Here is a 19,511-nt window from a genome sequence, read left to right on the forward strand (position 1 = left end):
AGCCATTGGGCAGCAGAAAGATGATGGATTATTTCAGTGTTTTATGATGCGGTGATCTGTGCAGCAGTGGTAAATGTCATGCTTCAGCTGTTGTTTGTGATAGGTGAAGATGCTGTTGCAGTTGTAATGATCAAAATACTTTGGGTTTGGTTTTTTTTTTTTTTTGTTTTCTTGTTTGTTTTGGACAATGAAACTGAATTTGTTCTTTTTTGTTTTCTAATTCATTGTGCTTTCCAGTCCTCTGATGAAAAATATGTGAATAATGTTTACCAGTGGATGATCCCTTTTCTCCACCGCTGTGAAAATCAGTCCCCCGGTCTTGCAAATTCACTTTTAAAAGAATATTTAGTAACCTTGGCAAAGGAAGACCTGAGGCTACCTCTGAAGATATTTCAGAATTCAAAACCTGCTGTAAGTGTAGAGCCTTGATGATTCTACTGGTTTATTAAGAAATTTCTGTATTGAACAGGTGAATTCATAAATAGGGTTAGTTAATCTTCTAAATCTGATTGTTTCTCTGATATTTCCCTTCTTTTTGGACCAAGTATTTGTTACGTTTTCCAAAACATTTAATTAAAAAATATTGCAGCGTAAGTTATAATGCATCAACTGTCCTTGATAAGATTGTCAAACTAATGTAAATATCATCTTGACCTAGTAGAACAAAAATTATTGTAAAGATTCTTCTTGAAGTAATTTTCTGGTGATGTGTTTAAAGTAAATCCCTGGTATTTTGACTTTTTAAAAAATGGATAAGGAAGAGTTTCCAATTTTATCTGATTTCGCCTGAGGAAAAAAAAGTTACTAGCAGTGCACTTAAAGTTATTCCACTCCCCTGCTGCCCCTGCCCCTGTCTTTCCATAACAAATGTAAAGAATAAAATGGGGGCCATTAGGATGGACCCAAGAGTTCAATGAATAAGTGTTGAAGTTAATTTCCATGTGAGTATTTCATGCTGCTTCTACATTTTGAATAATTATTCCAGGTCACATAAGCACATTTTTGCATACTACTGAACATTCTAAGTGTATAGACAGAAAATAGTCAGTGAAGCAAAACTACAGCTATTTTATGTGTATTGTTATTGTTGTACATATTAAATAAATGTGACAAATGTTTGCAGCAGTTGCCTTCCTCCGCCCTGCACCCTCTCCATCTCTCAAATTCAAGAAGGGTATAATGGCGTACTACTGTTCTTTCAAGCATGTGCAGTGTAGGAAACCAGCCAAATTATGTTTCATGTTGTAACTTCAACAGGTACTTCACTCAGTTGTTAGCAGGAGATGTTATACTTACAACTAAAGACAATTCATTTACTTGGAATACGTATCTTTATCTATCCAGAAGAAACTTGACTGTTGAATTAGAAACAGAAAACTAAAAATAATGTGCTTTCTTTTCTTGTTAGTGTCAGCCAAAAATTATTTCTGATCAAGACCAGCTTATGATTACAGCATTGGAATGTATTTATAGTTGTGAACGAGATGACCAGCTCGCGCTCTGTTATGATATTTTGGAATGCCTTCCACAAAGAGGATATGGGTAAACATTTTCAGCTAGCTATTTGTAAATATTTTAGGTATGTTAAATACAGTTGTGAAGTAATGCTTCAGAAGTAGTTGTTAAGTCACAAAAGGAGAGATGATGTTACTGGAATTTTCTGTCCTGGTGTGAGTTGCCGTGTGTGTGTGCATCTGTGTGTGTGTGCGTCTGTGTGTGCTTGTGCTGTATATGTACTCTACCAGATAACGCAACAAAACAGGATTTAAAGTAGCAGCCTAGACCAAGGCTTCTGTATTAGAATCTTAGGCTTTTATAGCCTAGTGAGTTGGACTGGCTGTTAGTGCTGTCTTGTTGGACGACTTACTGTTAGTGGTGTCTCACACTTAGCTATAATCAGCAATATGGCCCTATGAGAGAGGTCTCAGTATGGAAGATCTATATGAAGGATAAGTAATTCTTGAGAAAGTGAAAGCATGAGGAAGGGATGTAAGCTATTCTCCCCAGTATCTTTTACATGTAGGAAGGAGAGAGCCTGAGAAAAGTCTAGGAAGAAGGAAAAGTTCTGTTCTTTGGAGACCGAGGGACCCCTCAATTTTAGCTATCCTTCCAGCAGGAAGCCAACAGTTTTATTCTTTCAAGTGAACATATATTTGATTTTCATCAAGGAATGTTTCAAACTGCTTATCTGTACGTCTATGTAATAGGGATTACATGAAGAAATTACAAGTAGTGTGTGTGTGTATATATATATATAATGTTAATTGTATATTTTTTTGCAGGCCTGAGACAGATAAAACGAACACTCTTCATGATAAAGTAGATGAACTGGAACAAATCCTTAGGTATTTAATTTTGTGAAAATAATGTATTCTTACAGAAGTCATTAGGCATAGCCAAGAATATTTTTATGACAAGAAAGTAGCAAGAATATTTTCCTTGGTTTTAATGCTGTCAACAAGATAATATGTAAGTTTTTTGTGGTCATAAATTATGAAATTTTGAATGGTTTTATTTTTTTGAATATTGTAAAACTGCATGGGTATTTTCCTTGGAATACAAGTAATTTTGGTTGTGTTTGTGGTTTTTTTGGTTGGTTGGTTTTTGTTTTATAAAGGGAGAGGAAGGTTACCCTGGAGATTTGTTTTGGTCATGATACTCCGTAATGCTTTGAATAAGGGAAAACTTGTTGGTGATATGCATTTACCCTACAGCTTTTTAAAATTTTTTAAAAAATGTATTTAATAAATACTGTTACTCTGGCTAATCCATACTTTTATAGACTTTATAGAGACTGTTTGCATTTGCAGTACATTGTCTGAGACAGCTTTAAAACCGCTAAGGTAGAGGTAGTTGTACAACTGTGCAGGATTCAAAAATGTTGACTATTTATTTACAGTGTGTCAGAGCTGTTGGAGAAACATGAACTTCAGAAACCTGTTTCCTTCGTGAAAGACACAAAAGACAATGCAGAGGAGGCACGGAAGCTGATGGTTAGGCTGACAAGGCACACAGGTCGCAAGTTAGTATTCAAAGGGGGATGGGAGATAAGGGGGAAAGGACGGTAAGGTAACAGTACTTATTGTCAGGGAGCGTCCCTGCCTGTTTTGCAGCAGGGAGCTGTAGTGTACAAACTAAACACGGTGCACATAAAACTCATTTCTTAAACTGATGATTAACATGGTTAGTGTTCTGGCTGCAATCTCCACATTCAAAGAACTGTCTTGCTTTAAACCTATCTCAATATGTTTGTGTATTGCCTAAAAGGTGTACTGGCTGCAAAATACTGTAAGATCATGAATAGTAGAAGTTAACGTATTGTAAATGAAGTTCTTTAAGACCTATGAAATTTTATTGTAAGTGTAGGATTTGTAAAATAATAGTTTCTGGTTTTTGATGTGTTTTCTTAGGAGCTCTTGTAATAGGGCAATTTATTGATTGTATGTATTGATTCTACTTCTTATATTTCCAGTATAATTTTTCAAATTTTCTATTTAAGAAAAACTACATTTAATTTGTCTTCCAACTGTAGACGAATTATTATACAGCTCACTGTGGTTTGTTGTTTTTTTCTTTTTCTTTCTCTTAGTTATGTATTTCTCGTATTTAAAGTAAATGTGCACAACAGTGTATTGGTGATGGTAGAGTAGCATTTCGCTTGGACGTACTGAAAGCTTTAAGACTTGTAAAAACATTGCTTTAGAAAGATCAAGTTAATGCCTCTGTAGGAAAAATGTTGATTTATTTTCTAAATTATTTTGTGGAGACCCTTTGCTTTGCCAAAACAAAAGCTAATGCCACATGAGAAAATCGCTATTAGCTGGACTAGTCTGTGTACCTTCAAGTCTTTTAATTGGAAAGGCTCAAGATAATGTCAAAAAACCTTAGTAGTAAAAACTCTATGAAAGGTTTTGATAGAGCACATGAGGTTGTAAAGGAAGCTTTGTGAGTAAACAGATGTGTGGAATCAGAGGGTCAAGAATCTGAATAACATTCCAGTTTAAGGAACAAAATAAACTTGCAGCTGTATTCTTCTGTGCTTGCATGCAATTGATTAGTTCTTTAAGATTGCTTATAATGAACAGCACTTTAATGATTCTCAGTTGCTGTTAAAAACTTTTTACCCAGCTGTTCTTGGATCAGTATGAAGTTAGCACTTCCAGCTTTTTGATGTACTGCTGGAAATTAGCAAAACCTACTTGAGGGATTTTGATAAAGATTGCTTAAATCTCTGTGTTATTCCACAGAAAAAACACTTTGGGTACTACACTGTTATCATCAATTTTATCCCACAGACACTGTTTAAATGTTAATTAATATTAAAAGCATTCTGTCTTTAAATCACTTCTCGTTAAAAGTCCAATTAAAGATTTAAATACTGTTTGTGAAAATTCATATTTTTGGTGATAGAACTGTAGTGCATCTACATCTTTTCTTTAAGTCTGTTGAGGAAGAGAATATTTAATTTTAAAAATGTTTGTAGGCAACCATCTGTCAGTGAGACACACTGGAAGGAATTGCTCCAGGATATGTTAGACATGCAGCAGAAAGTATATACATGCTTACATTCAGATACTTGCTATGAGGTGAGTTTTATTTTTTCTTCCTGATTTATGTCCCAAGTAAGCTACAAATCCTCATTTCATATTGTTGCTCACAAATCTAAATACATTTTCATGTGTTGTGTTACTTGGTTGTCTGCTGGCTTTTTTACAGTATTTTCATTCAAGTCAGAAACTTCCTGTGTTAATTCATTTCATCAAAAGCTCCTCTAATAAATATACAGGAAATTTTTTCTAGATTTAAACTTTCTTTAGATGAAGTCAACTTCCTGAGACTTTATAATTGTATGTACAAATGTGTTTAGTATTAAACTCTTAAAACTAATGAAAATAAACAATCTTTTAGCTAAGTGTTATCTTTAGCCAAGCATGTTTTTTAAACATGAAGTTCTGGTTTGATAACATTATCCAAGATTATTATAGGATTATGGACTTTCTACTGCTTGTAATTGAGGTAAAATAATGTGAGGTAAAAAAAATCTAATTTCATTGAAGGAAAAAACCTACCAAACTTGCATGTACGTAAATCCAAAACGTATGTGATTAATATTTCAAAGGGCTTTTATTAGACTAATGTAGAATTTGCTGTGACGTGTCATTTATCTGCATTTTCACTTCAACAGCCTGCAGTTTTTTATAGGATGTGCCGTATCCACTATAATTGGTATTTAAATAGTCACATCTTTTAAAAGTTTAAGGTGTTTTACTGCAGTTGGCAGATTTAATTGCTTATGGCTAACAGTCTGATTAGCTCTTGGGAGAAGTTTTGAAAGCAAATTAGAAAAAAAACCCTGAACTGAAAAAGCAATGCTATTCAACCTGTATGGAAAAAAAAGTCATGATTTTTCTGTAGTTCTACAGTTTAGTGTTGCTCAAAGAGAACTGCATTGTATTTAATGGTCATGCTTTTGTGATAGGCTGTGGCTTATGGTACTTGGATTTTTTTTTTTAAGTGCATTTAAAAAAATTACAGTACTAGAGAATTCTGAAAATAATAGCATTTGATTTTTTCTGTTTTTAATATTTTGATTAATATTAAATTATTTTTTAACCTCTATACTATATGATTAAAAAACCCCACCACAACAAAGAGTTTTGAAAAAATTCATGTAGGAATGCTGCAAATCCTTTAAAATGTAGTGCCGTTGTATCCAATTATGCTTTGATAATTAGAAAATTGATAAATTGAGGCATTAAGGATTTGCAATCATATGTGAGGTTTTATGGGGATATTTTTTTTTTTAGCGTGATGCTTACTCTATTCTGCTTGCATGCAAAGTGAATCCTGTCCTCCTCAAGGACTTAATGTCCATACATTTTGAGAGGGGTAAGATGTATGTATGTGATCTTTAAGGAAAAAAGTGTCAGCTATCATACTTTGCATCTTTCACTGTTCCTTGAGGATTAATGTATTGTGAAATGGAATATGATCCAATTGTATGATGCTTTTTAAGAAGCACTAACTATGTTCCTTTCCCAGAGTATAAGATGATTTGCAGAGGTTCTTTCTAGTGAATAAATGCTTTAATTTCAGACGCAGTTGGACAGGGTGCTAGATAATTTCATTTATGCCCCCTTTCCCATGAAAGTTCTGACCAGATTACCTTTTGAGGTCCCTTCAACTGGGGCTTGACTATGACTCATTGACTCTATTTAATTTGTTAAGAAATTTAAAACTTTTTATAAAGGCCATATTGTTGCAGCTGTGATATTTTCTGAAATGATTAAATGCATATATTGCTCTTCATTAGGACAATACCGGCTGTGTTTTAAAAAAAAGTAAATTTGTTTTTGTAAGAAATTGAGATTATTTTGAGCATCTTGAAGTGGGCAAAACTTTGACCTGAAAGTAATAGTTAGGTGTTTTGTGGCAGGTGCTGGTATGCATATTGGTATGCATGCTTTGAAGATAGTCTTGATTCAAACTTAAAAACCATCTTATTTGCTGAGTTCTAAATATTTTACTTTCTTCAGGGACACAGCATTTTTTCACGTATATTCTTGGTTTTAAGGTCTTAATACCGAACTGCCTTTTCAGATTTGTACATCCTATTAACACCTCAGAATGCAGGTATAAATAATTTCCTCGAAGTCACACTGTAAAAAAGGCAGTCAATAAGTTGGTGTTGGTTGTTCCTTGCCACATCCTCCCCCCCCTCCCATCCTGTTCCCCCCAGAAGTAGAAATAATTAGCTATTAGTTAATTTTAGCTTTACTTTCATTTTTTTACCTTCATAGTGTACTGCATATTCATTTTCATTCACGTACAGGATTGGTTACAAGTTTCTCAGTTCTAATGGAAACTAGTGCACATCCTCAGATAGCACCACTGATGTTTTTTGCTACCTACGCGTGCTCCTCAAGTGGGGTTTTGCCCTCATTCAGTGGGGCTATTTGAATCAGAGGCCACAATCTCCCCCTGCCACAACTACCTTTGGAAATCCTCTTCTTGATAAAAGTTCTATTTTCTGCTTGTTTTAATCAAAAGGGGTTGTTCCATAGAACACAGATAAGCTTATCTGAAGCTGCTCCTGCAGACTGTTGAATTATTGTTCTTTCTTTTAGATATTCACAGAAAGTCTTTTATGCTCAAGCAGTATAGACAATATCCACTTGGCTGGGCAAATGATGCATTGCAGTGTTTGGTCAGTGGATCTACCAAGTGCATCAAAAGGGAAGCCACAGTACCGAGTCAACTATGCAAAAAGTATTGAACTAGTTTTGGCTGCTGGCAGAGAATATTTCAATTCTTCAACGAGCTTGACAGATAGCTGTATGGATTTGGCCAGGTATATTTACAATTACGATATACATAAATACATATTGCTCTTTTAATTGAAACGTGAATTTTGTTTCCCTGTAAGAGGGGGTGAATTTTAGGTGAGTTTATTTCTTTTCTTGTAAAATTATATGGTAAGTCAAAACAATACTTTCGCCTTCTGCAAAACTCTTCTGGTGTGTTGTTTTTTTGGGTTTTTTTGGGTTTTTTTTTTGTGGTTCCCCCACCCCTTGCTTTGTGTGTGTGTTCACCATTGCAGTTCCTGGTTGATGGAGTGATCTATTACAGAATTCAGGTTGAAGAACAAGAAGAAATGTGCAAGCCTTTCTCTGTGGATAAGAAGGTTTTCACTCATGTTACTTGGACCCTTTCCGCGTTATGACATTGAACACGATTGTGGCCCCCGGTTACTACCACAACAGAAAATAGCAATTTGCTGATTCTTTCATTACTTTTATTGTTTTGGTCTTTTCCAATTCTGAGAGTTCATTTGAGGCTATCTGTCTCTCTTTGTTGCATGAAGAAGTAAGACAATTCTTCACAATGCAGTTCAGCCATAGAGCAGCCTTGAAGGTTGCAGTGTGAATGTTCATTCTTGTATAAATTTAGACATGGAAGTATTTTCTTTTACAGATTAGATGCAGATAGGTAAAACAGTTTGGTATTACCTATGTAGAAGATTGATTCCTTGGCTTACCGTAAATATTTAAAATAGAAGCATGTCTTAGTATTTCCAGCCTTTCCCTTTTATTCTAAGAATTTGCTTTTCCATGGGTATTGTTATGTGTTAATCCAAATAAATTTTCCTTAAGGCACTTATTAAAAACAGAAACAAACAAACCAAAAAAACCCCCCCAAATCCCCACAAACACAAAAAAAAAGAACAAAAATAAAAAAAACCCACCCAACCAAACAAACCAAAGAAACGCAAAACCACAACTCAAACACCAAAAAACCAAAAGAAAATCCCATAACCAAACAAAAATATTTGTTTCAATTACAATGGAAGACATGTCAACTTTATAAAGTACTACTTTCACTTAATGTGAGTATACTGACCTACTAATTACAAGAAAAAAGTTTACTTATTTTTCTTCCCTTCAAGATACAAATTCATCTTGACACATAATGGTATGTACTACACGTTACCAGTTTGTGGGGGTATTTTTGAGTACTGACTACAGCAATACAGTCAACCTATTTGTAAGTAATTATTGTTTTTCAAATTAAGTTTTCCTCAATAAAATATTGTAAGTTTTATGGATTGACAAATCATATATTTTTTGTTAGAGATTAAGGGAAGAATACTTTTGCATTTTGCCTTGAGTAACAGTTATATTCTCCATAACTTAATTGGACAATGACTGAAAAAGCATTGGGTTTTTTCCTCCCTAATCACTCACAGCTTGTTTTTCTCATAAATACATGTGATGAGGATGAAGGTTTCTTTCTTTATTTGTGTGGGATTTTGTTGTTTGCTTTTTTAGTAAAGGCATTATTACCTCAGGTCAGTGTTGAAGGGTGGTCACTTTTACAGGAGTAAAAATGCTAGCTCTCTTTCTACCTTTTTATTGAAAGCGCAATTTATTGACTATCATTATTGCTTATAAGTGTTTGTTCTAGGTATATGCTTGCTTTGGAGGCTGAAAAGGCCCAAGAGTCACTGGCTTTTACTTTATTTTAAAATATATGAATATTTATATAAATATATAGATGTTTAAATTAGTTGAGGCTTTCTAACATTTTGGATACCAGGACAACTAGATAGTCTGTAAAAAAGTTGTGATCACAATGAAACATGCATAGACTGTTACAGTATCCAAATTACAACTGAATTTTATCTGTGTGCATATAATGGCCATCGTTAAAGTTTATGTGTTAGCTGCTTGTATGGGGAGAGGATACTGTAGTTGTGGGATTTCCTTGATGTGTAGGAGAGAAGCCACCTCTAGGCTAAGTTAGGACACAGAGAGGTTGGTTGGTTTTTTGTTTCATTTTGGAGCAGCAGGAACAAAATGCATGGTTATTTGGAACAGACCTTTTGGGTCAGCAGTCTAGTCCTTTGCTGTTGCATGTGGCACTGTAATGCAATGTAACCTCACCTTTGTGCCTGGGAAGGTTGTGGGGCAGATCCTCCTAGAAGCTATGCTAAGGCACATTGAGGACAGGGAGGTGATTTGAGATAGGAAGCATGACTTCACCAAGGGCAAGTCCTGCCTGACCAACCTAGTAGCCTTCTGCGATGGAGTGACTACATCAGTGGTCAAGGGAAGAGCCACAGATGTAGTCTGTGTGGACTTCTGTAAAGCCTTTGACATGGTTCCCCCCCTCTCCTAACATCCTTCTCTCTAAATTGGAGAGATATGGATTAAATGGGTGGACTGTTTGGTGGATGGCCTCATCCAGATGGTAGCATTCAACGGCTCAATGTCCAGATGGAGATCTGTGACAAGTGGTGTTCCTCAGGGATCCGTAGTGGGACCAGTACTGTTTAATATCTTCATCAATGACATAGACGCTGGGATTGAGTGCCCCCTCAGCAGGTTTGCCAATGACACTGGACTGAGTGGTACAGTTGACAGGCCTGAGGGGTGGGATGCCATCCAGAGGGACCTGGACAAGCTCAAGAAGTAGGCCCCTGTGAACCTCATGAGTTTCAACAAGGACAAGCGTAAAGTCCAGCACCTGGGTCTGGGCAACCCCTAGTAACCCCTAGTATCAATACAGACTGGTGGTTAATGGATTGAGAGCAGTCCTGCAGAGGACGTGGGGGTACTGGTGGATGAAAAGCTGGATGTGAGCCAGCGATGTGTGCTTGCAGCCCAGAAAGCCGGTTGTATCCTGGGCTACACCAAAAGAACTGTGACAGCAGATCAAGGGACGTGGTTCTCCCTCTCTGCTCTTGTGAGACCCCACTGGGAGCACTGCATTCAGCTCTGAGGCCCCCAACACAAGGACACAGACCTGTAGGGGCAAGTCCAGAGGAGGGCCACAAAAATAATCAGAGGGCTGGAGCACCTCTCCTGTGAAGACAGACTGAGAGAGCTGAGGTTGCTCAGCCTGGAGAAGGCATCAGGAGACCTTATAGCAGCCTTCCAGTAGCTAAATGGATCTTATAAGAAGATGGACACAAGCTTTTTACAAGAGTGTATAGTGGCAGGACAAGGGGTAATGGTTTTAAACTAAAAGAACGTAGATTTAAACTAGATACGAGGAAGAAATTTTTTACAGTGAGGGTAGTGAGGGCACTGCAACAGGTTTCCCAGAGAGGTGGTAGATGCCTCATCCATGGAAGCATTCAAGTTGTCAGATTGGGTGGGCCTCTGAGCAACCTGGTCTAGTGGAAGTTGTCTCTGCTCATTGCAGGGAGTATTGGACTGGGTGATCTTTAAAGGGTCCTTTCAACCCATTCTATAATTGCTATGAAAAAGTGATTTAATGTCATTATAAAATTAAGGTTTATTTTCTAATTCTGCCCCGCCCCCCCCCTTCCCCCACCAGTCTTTGACTGAGAGTCTTTTCCATTAGAAGACTCTGGAAATACAAAGTATCACTGTTTTTAGTATCTTAGAAGTTTGCTGTCATTAACTTTTATCTCTGTTTTTATGGTCAGATTTCAAAATAATAGCTCAAATACTTGCTATGAATGTATGACCATGTGTTTACTTCTGTTTAGTAAGCTGTTTTGGTCCTTCTCTGACTTTTTTCCAACCAGTTGTTTCATGGTAACTTAACTTACCTCCCTGAGTGTTCATCACAGAGTTTAGGTCTCCTAGTAGTCTTGCTGTAGGGGTTGTTTCAGGCAGAACATATTTTTCTTCTCTTTAGCAAGTTCTTTTTCCTTCTGCTCCTGTTTTAATTTCCGCTTTACCTGAAAATGTTTGTCAGTGCTCCTGAAAAATGTGATGGGTTCAGATGGGAATGTAGTTACCATACAACTTTATTTTTTATGCAAACATAGCTATTTCTTATTTAACATGTAGAGATAAAAAACATACAACAAATTGCACAAACAAAATATGTTTAATGTGTATGATGAATTAAGCCATTTTAAAACACTGAGGCTATTTTGCATGTGGAAATATTTTGCATATTTTGAAAATATCTATTAATAAAACTACTTATGAATATGCTGTACCAGAATACAAGTTTTATTTAAAAATATGTAAAATCTGATTATGTTAATGTAATATTTATAAAACATAAATTTTTAAAAAGTTTACTTAAAGTAAAATTTTATTAATAGTTGCATATATACATCTTCAGAGCAATTTTGATAGTTTTCTTTTTTAATCAGCTTTGTTTTCATTTGCTGAACCTAGTTAAGGAAACTGAATTTTTGACAGTAGCTCTAACATCTCACTTCCAATCAAGTTTTTGCAGAATTTCGTTTTTATCTTAGTGGATTCAAATCAGTCTTTATCTACTATGTAGCAACACCAAAACACAGTAGTGATACAAGAAATACTTCCCTAAATAATTACATATTCATTTATATTACAATGTCTTTTGTTAAATTCATTGCAGGTCTAATTTCAGTAGGGTTTAGGTGATGTTCTTACCATAACTAGGTGAAGAAGATTGTGGCAATCCAAGAATAGAATTTCATAAAAATGTTTAGCCAGCCATGACAGAGGTACAATGCCAGACACTTACAGTGTGTGTTACAGGACTAGTGAGTATTTTGATGTTCCATGAGCACAGTAAATTACTGTTGGGTTTTGGTGGGTTTTTTCATACTCACAGTTGAACTTTTCCCACAAATTTAACTTCAAATTTATTTAACAATTTTTAGAAAAAATTGTTTCCTTCCTTTTTAGGTGCTGTCTACAGCTTATTGTAGACTGTCCAAGTGCTATTCAGGAGGAGCTAGATCTCATTCGTGCTCTTGGCTACCTTGAAGAATTTGGTGTGAAAGTACTACCATTACAAGGTACTGCATATTTTCATTCTTTATGTGATTACTTGAATCACGGGCATAAATATGCATGAAATATAGTTTACTATTGCATGAGTGTTACATGGTTAAACTCATGTTACATGGTTAAAAAAAAGGTCTCTTTTCTGCTTCCAAACAGCTTACAGACACATACCAAAAAATTGGGTTTTTCTTAAAAAAACATTCTTCTGTTGACGTGAGATGAGAAAGATGTCTGCATTTGGAGTCTGTGTTTTGGGACTTTTTTAGCAGAACTTCTTAATAGACTACCGAGTATCTGAAGTTCCTGGTAACTTCATCAGAAATAGTTTGAACTCACCTTTTATTTGCAAAATAATCTGTCCTTGCTCATTTGCTGATGAGCTTTAAAGTAATGGGTGGGAGAGAGGTACTTCACATGTAGGCAGTTCTCATGTCTGCACTGGGCTGTTTCATTCTGAGGTATGTAAAACCCAATGACAAGAGAAATGAGCTTTCACAAGGTGTTTCTTCTGATGACTTGTTTAAAACTTTAAATAATGTTTTGGAGCTCTGACTCCAGTGGTATGGGAAGTTGTTGGACAAAAGTTGGAAAGAAAGGATAATACGGACAATGAGATAAAGGGGAAAATAGACTGTATTGTAGTGTATTTTATTGCTTATAGATTGTGCCAAACAAAGTTAGTTCACTGCTTTATGTGGAGGTTGACCCTGGCTGGATGCCGGGTGCCCACCAAAGCTGCTCTGTCACTGCCCTCCTCAGCTGGGCAGGGGAGAGAAAATGCGGTGAGAGGCTCGTGGGTCGGGATAAGGGCAGGGGGATCACCACCAGTTACCATCATGGACAAAACAGACTTGACTTGGGGAAACTGGTTTATTACCAATCAAAAATCAGAGTAGGGTAATAAGAAATAAACCAAATCTTAAAACACTTTCCCCCTACCCATCCCTTCTTCCCAAGCTCAGCTTCACCCCTGATTTCATTTCCCTTCTACGGTCCACAGTGCAGGGGGCTGCGGTCAGCCCCTCGGGCCCGGCCGGCCCCGGCGCGGGTCCCCGCGGGGGCACCGGCCCTGCCCGCAGCCCGGCCCCGGCCCGGGCTCCTCTCCCCGCGGGGCCACGGGCCCTGCCCGGAGCTGCTCCAGCGCGGGCTGCCCGCGGGTCACAGCCTCCCTCGGGCACCCCCTGCCCCGGCGTGGGGCCCTGCCGGGCTGCGGGGGGGGAACTGCCCCCCGGGGGCTCCGTGGGCTGGGGGCACAGCCTGCCCCGCCGGGGGCTGCGCCGCGGGCTGGGGGGAGCCTCTGCCGCGGCGCCTGGAGCCCCCCCGGCCTCCTCCTGCCCTGGCCTGGGGGCTGCAGGGCTGCGGCTCTCACATGTTCTCACTCCTCTGCCCTGGCTGCAGTTGCTGTTGTGCACCGACTTTCTCCTCTTCTGAAATATGTTATCCCACACGGGCTACCAGCATCTCTGATGGGCTCAGTGGTAACTGGCATTGGCTCTGTTGGACAAAGGGGAAGCTTCTGGCAGCTTCTCGCGGAAGCCACACCTGTAGTCTCCCCACTGCCAAAACCTTGCCACACAAACCCAATACAGTTAACAAAACCCTCCACTTTTCTAAGTGAAAGAAGTACAAGAGAGCTCAACTACTTGGCCTTCCGTAAAGCTTTAATGTATCGTGTGTGGGCAACTATGTGAAACTGCATTAACATGGGTATTGGGAGCACTCTAAAAAACTGGCTGAGAAGAGCACAGAGTACCAATGAAACATGCTGATGTTTTACTTGTGGCATTGTGCAGAGGAATACTGGGATTTATGGGGAGCACTTGTGGGTCTGTGGAAATGAAGTGAATGTTCTAAATGGTTGTTGTTACTTAACAAAAAGAAAACAACAAACTACTCTTTTGTTTCCCTAGTATTCCTTCAAAGTAAGCTGATGCTCCATATGTTATATTCGGAAATATTACCGTTTCTGGGCTGAGAATTAAGTCTGGTTTCTGTATCTTGCAATATTGATATCTAGAGGAGAATTATTTTTTAGTCAGTTTGTTCAGCCTGTAGAAAAGTAAACATATTTTTTTCATCTTTTGCAGTGTGCACATTATTTTTATTGTAAATAATGTAATGTTAATGCGATATTATGTTGCCATGTGTAGTACAACTGATCTAGATTAATTAGAATATGTGAAATCATGCCTGTAATTTCATTAATGATCCTGACTTATCCGTTCCTCAGTATCTTTCATGTAAATCTAATTAATAAGATTAAAATTATGTTTTAAAGTTTTAATGAAAGCCTTTAAATGGTCAGTTACTTTGATAGAATGTAATTAAAATAACATTAAGGATCAGTTATTCCCACAATAAGAATTAGCAATAGTCTTTTATGTTTAGTATTCTGTAGAGCTTCACCCCCTTGCATTTTTAGCAATTCAGAAGTTAAGGTTGTGAACTATAATTATGATGTATTTTAATAAAATCTGGTTTGGACACTCCTTATTAACATGAAAGGTGAAGAGAACTCCTTCTTTAATGAGCGTATTTAACCCATGGTATTATATCAGATTACTTTCAATTATGTTAAATAATACAAAAAAATCTTACTTAATCAGTGAATGAAAACATTTTACTGCTGTATACTAATATATGTGTGATAAAATATTAAAAGTGAAACCAAAAGTGTAACCCTTTCCTGCGCCCCATTCTTAATTTGTTTTAGTCTTAATTTCTAGAACTTACTAATAGAGTTTTCATTATGCAAGTGCTGCTTAGCACTTATTGAGGCCTAATAAGATATGTTTTAAACTGTGCAATAGCACATGGAGCTTATCCCTCATGCAATCATTAATGTCTTACTAAGTGTTAAGTGGAAGATCTGCGTGCTGTTCTTCTGTGTTTTGAAACTTGAATGGTATGAAAATGCTACCTTTTTAAAGCAGCAGCCTGAAGTTAGTCACCCACTATCTAAAAAGAGCACTGCAATTGGTTCATGGTATTACATTATATAATTAAGGTAATTGTTTAATTCTTGATAAAATCTTTTTTGAAACACAGTACTAATTATAAGCTTCTCAGGATATGGTTGACAGGATATGGTGATTTGCAGGCTTTCCCTCTACTCGCTCAGGAATATTGATGTAAATTAAAACAGCTGAAGATTTTGCCTGTGACAGTTCCTTCAGTCTGTATGATATATCCTGTCCACCCTACAATAAAATGTAGCATGAAATATTAGTTATTTACAACGTTCTGAATGAAAGTTAATGTCTGTTTTAGCAGCCTTTCTGATAATGTTGCAAAAATTATATTTTAAAAAGATAATTGTATAAAGGCATGTGGTTAGTCATATGAACTTTAAAGCATTGAGTCTGAAAACCTGAAACAAAAATAAATTTTCATTTGGGTCCCTTTTATTCCTCCCTTTCTAGCCTGATGACTTGCTAGTGATTGGGGCTGGGTATATTATAGTGTTGTTTTAACTTTCTGTTTATCGGTATAATTGAGGATCTGTATGTAAGTAACTTTCAGCTAGTTTTCAGATTGTGTTTGCATTTTTATATTCCCTAGTACTCTTTCTGTGCCTGCATTGTTTAACCAGTAATACAGCAGTAAGGTTCATTTATAAAGTCTCTAACACCAGCTCTTCTTTCAACAGTGCGTTTATGTTCAGATCGACTCAGTCTCATCAAGGACTGTCTTGCTCAGATGTCAACAAACTATAAACAATCTGCTAAGCTCTTGGGACTTGCAAATTTGCTAAGGGTTGCAGGTAAGCTGTGCTAATAAGACACTGAATTGCAATGCAACATGCATTTGTGTTATACTTCGGGACATTTGAGTTTATCGTTAGAATGTGTGCTTGAGGATGTCACCAAAAAATTATGTGGTAGACCAGTCATTGGGGAGGAATGAAATAATTTTAGATGAATGAAATATTTTATCTGTAAAACAGCTGATACTGTCAGCTGTTCTGATGTTCCACAGATACGTAAAATAAAAAAACCCAGCCTTGTCTAATCTGGATTTTTAGTAAAAGCGTATTTCAGGTTGGAGGACTTGTGACTGAGAATAGTTTGTCTTACAGTTAACTGATAATACTAAAATTCCAGTAAATCTTATTGTCTCTGTCAAGTAATGTAGTTTGGTTTAATAATAGTCCCATTTAAGTTAGAGGCAAGAAAGTCATCTAGAATGCATAAACTTCAGCTTTGTGTGTCTCCTTTGTACACTACAAATAATGTGTTAGCTTGACTATTCATTTGAGAAGCTGAACGTCTTCAAGGATCAAATCCTAAGTATGTTAGATGATTTTTTTCTTTTATCTTCATTTTCTAGATGGCCTACCTAAAGTGTCTGACAGCCCTTTCGATTTTTGAAAAATACTTCATCGGTGTAACTGCAAATACAATACTGCTGTTTTTATTGATGTAGCAATAGAATACAGAAATATAAAATACAGATTTGTATTTCGTGCACCGTGGTATATAAAAATCAATGCATTCCAGCTTTGTCACTGATGCATGGCTGACTAATTCCTTTCTCTCTGTATTTGTTAAGAAGAAAATTGTTAAATGATTTATGTTTTCAGGAAGCTTAGTATTGGCAATTTTTTTTCATAGTATTAAATATATATAGGAGGGGGCTATCCAAAGGGATTGGATGAGGTTATGAATAGAGGTATAAAAATTAGGTTGTTGACCTTCCAAAATACCCATGTCCTAAGGAAAGACAGCACTGGAAATGGCATTGTGACTGTGATAAGCTCAGTGTTCCTGTTACATAGCACTGCTACATGAAAGATGACAGAGGGGAGGGGATGGTACGGTACCATGTTAGTTAGCTGGATCCAATCTATATATTTGTTCATTTCACATGTAATCTTCTGTTCTATAGAAAAACTAGAGTGACAGGCATTAACTTTATTTTTCCTTGTTTGCAAGACTTTTTGGGAAAAAAAAAGTTTCTTCGGATCAGTTCATAAGACAAGATTGCTGTACAGCTGCTTCCCTCTCCTCTCTGCTTCTACCCGCATTAAGTTAAAATCTGTCAGTTTTTCATCTAAATAATCTGGGTTCTTTAGGCTAATGCTGCTGATTTTTGTTTTACTTTCTTTTGAAACGGTGTGATTCTTTTTGTATGAGAGAAGGAAGAGCAAATCCACAGTGATTCTGTGAAGCTTAACAATACAAACTATTTTGTCCAGTAGTGTTATCCTAGTGCGTTAGTTATAGATCAGCATCTACAGTGCCTTGGTGTGTACCTTTGAACAGGGAACAAACTCGTGGCTCCCATCTCCGGAGACTGAAAGATGAGTGGCCTGCACTCTGCAGCCAAAGGGATTGAGAAAAATGCGTTTATAATTATCAGTGGTGGCATGCCACCTAGCTACCTTTTGATTCCAGTTCATATTGAAGTTCTAGCATGTCTGGTACGGCACCACTCAGCGACAGCATGACTTCATTCAGGCCATGATAGTCCACTGTTAATCTCCATTCTCCGTTAAGCTTTCATGCGGGCCATATGGGGCTATTAAAGGGTGAATGGGTCTTGCTGATGACTCCTTGGTTCTCTGGTTGGTGAATCAGCTTGTGGGTGGGAATCAGGGAGTCTCGGTTGGTGTGGTGTTGCTGCTGGTGCATTGTTGTAGTAGCAGTTGACACCTGTTGTTCTTTGACTTTCAGTAACCCCACCACAGATGGGTCTTCTGAAAGACCAGGCAAAGCAGAAAGCTGCTTAATTTCCTCTGTTTCCAAGGCAGCTATACCAAAAGCCCACCGATATCCTTTCAGATCCTTGAAATACCCTCTCCTAAGACAGTCTATGCAGAGGATACATGGAGCTTCTGGACCAATCACAATGGGATGTTTTTGCCACTCATTCCCAGTTAAGCTTATTTCAGCCTCCAATACAGTTAGCTGTGGCGATCCCCCTGTCACTCCAGAAATACTAATGGGTTCTGCCCCTTCATAGCTTGATGGCATTAGAGTATGCTGTGCACCTGGATCTACTAGAGCTTTATATTCCTCTGGGTTCAATGTGTCAGACTATTGGATCTACACAGTCCCGTAAACCCAGTTATCCCTGTCATCTTCCTGGCTGGAGGCAGGGCCCCCCCCTAATCCTGGTCATAGGATCCCTCACCAGGACGACAAGTGGTGCAAAGTGGATGTAGCATGCAGTGGTTCCGCTCACTTGTGTCTTGCCAGAAGGGATTAGAATTCCTTTTCACAGGATAGAGAATAAAGGCAGCCCTATCACTTTGTCTGGGAAACTGTCCTCTGGAGACTGGAGCAGCAACCTTCCTGGAAGTCTCCCCATTTCTGACTGTTTTTCATTGTAATTATGCATCTGTGTCTACTGGGTTGAGTTAGGCTTTCCATCCCACCTCTTCATGTCCTTGCTGTGGTCCTGCAGGTGTAACTGCAGGGTACCCTGTGGTGTGTATCTCCTATATTCTCCCCTTCAAACAGAAAGGCACCTACTGGCTGAGATGCGGGTCTGTACAGGTGGAGAGTGGATGATGGACATTATAGAGGTAGATGATGGAGGAGTGGGTGGTGGAGATGATGGAAGCAGAGGTACTGTTTTCGTAGTTCTGCAGATGGCGAAATCACTTCATCCATCATTGGTGTTGTCTTTACAACCCATTGTTGCCAATGAATTGGCATATGATGATGGTGTGCTCTGTATCAATTTCTGCCACATACGTCAGAGACATAGAACTTCATTGGGATGCGTGGGTGACCGTGGATTGTCCTGGTAATAATAAATCATCTCTTTCACAGCTAATGCCCTGAAGTACCGGCTACCTTTCTCTATTGCAGCTCACTTGTCTGGGTGACAGCTCTATCACAGCCAAAACCAGGACAGCTACAAATGACATACTTATTCTAAGAGTATTGAGTGCTCTGACTTTAATGGTTAACCTCAGGAATAATGCTAATGGTTATTGCTGTGGTAAATATGGTATTTTAGTAGTAAAGGTCTATTCCAAGAGGAAATCTTGATAAAGAATATACTGCTTTGACACTTGCTTTCTTGTCTTGTATACTAAATAAATACCTAACTCTGTCACTTTCACAGTTATCTTTTGGTTACTGAAAAACATTTATTTGAAAGGAAAAGATGGCAATAAAACATTTCTTGTAGTGACTTTGTCTGGTGGTAGATGTGGTGGGTTTTTTTTGTGGGTGAGTTGTTTGTTTTTTGTTTTTTTTTTTTAAGTAAGTATTTTTAAGCTTTTGTGATTATAAA

The 19,511-nt window shown here is 37.6% G+C and overlaps 1 protein-coding gene across 1 annotated transcript in view; it reads left to right on the top strand.

Moving 5' to 3' along the window:
- The window catches only part of NBAS (NBAS subunit of NRZ tethering complex), a 183,471-nt gene that overhangs the window by 52,042 nt on the left and 111,918 nt on the right, over positions 1–19,511 (top strand). The window contains exons 25-32 of the mRNA XM_037391240.1: positions 238–411; positions 1,409–1,542; positions 2,283–2,345; positions 2,900–3,022; positions 4,484–4,586; positions 7,128–7,351; positions 12,162–12,274; positions 15,913–16,026. Coding sequence (XP_037247137.1) covers positions 238–411; positions 1,409–1,542; positions 2,283–2,345; positions 2,900–3,022; positions 4,484–4,586; positions 7,128–7,351; positions 12,162–12,274; positions 15,913–16,026 — 1,048 coding nt within the window. The remainder of the gene's footprint in view (positions 1–237; positions 412–1,408; positions 1,543–2,282; positions 2,346–2,899; positions 3,023–4,483; positions 4,587–7,127; positions 7,352–12,161; positions 12,275–15,912; positions 16,027–19,511) is intronic.

This window comes from Falco rusticolus, chromosome 6, assembly GCF_015220075.1.
Source record: "Falco rusticolus isolate bFalRus1 chromosome 6, bFalRus1.pri, whole genome shotgun sequence".
Classification (NCBI taxonomy): Eukaryota; Metazoa; Chordata; class Aves; order Falconiformes; family Falconidae; genus Falco; species Falco rusticolus.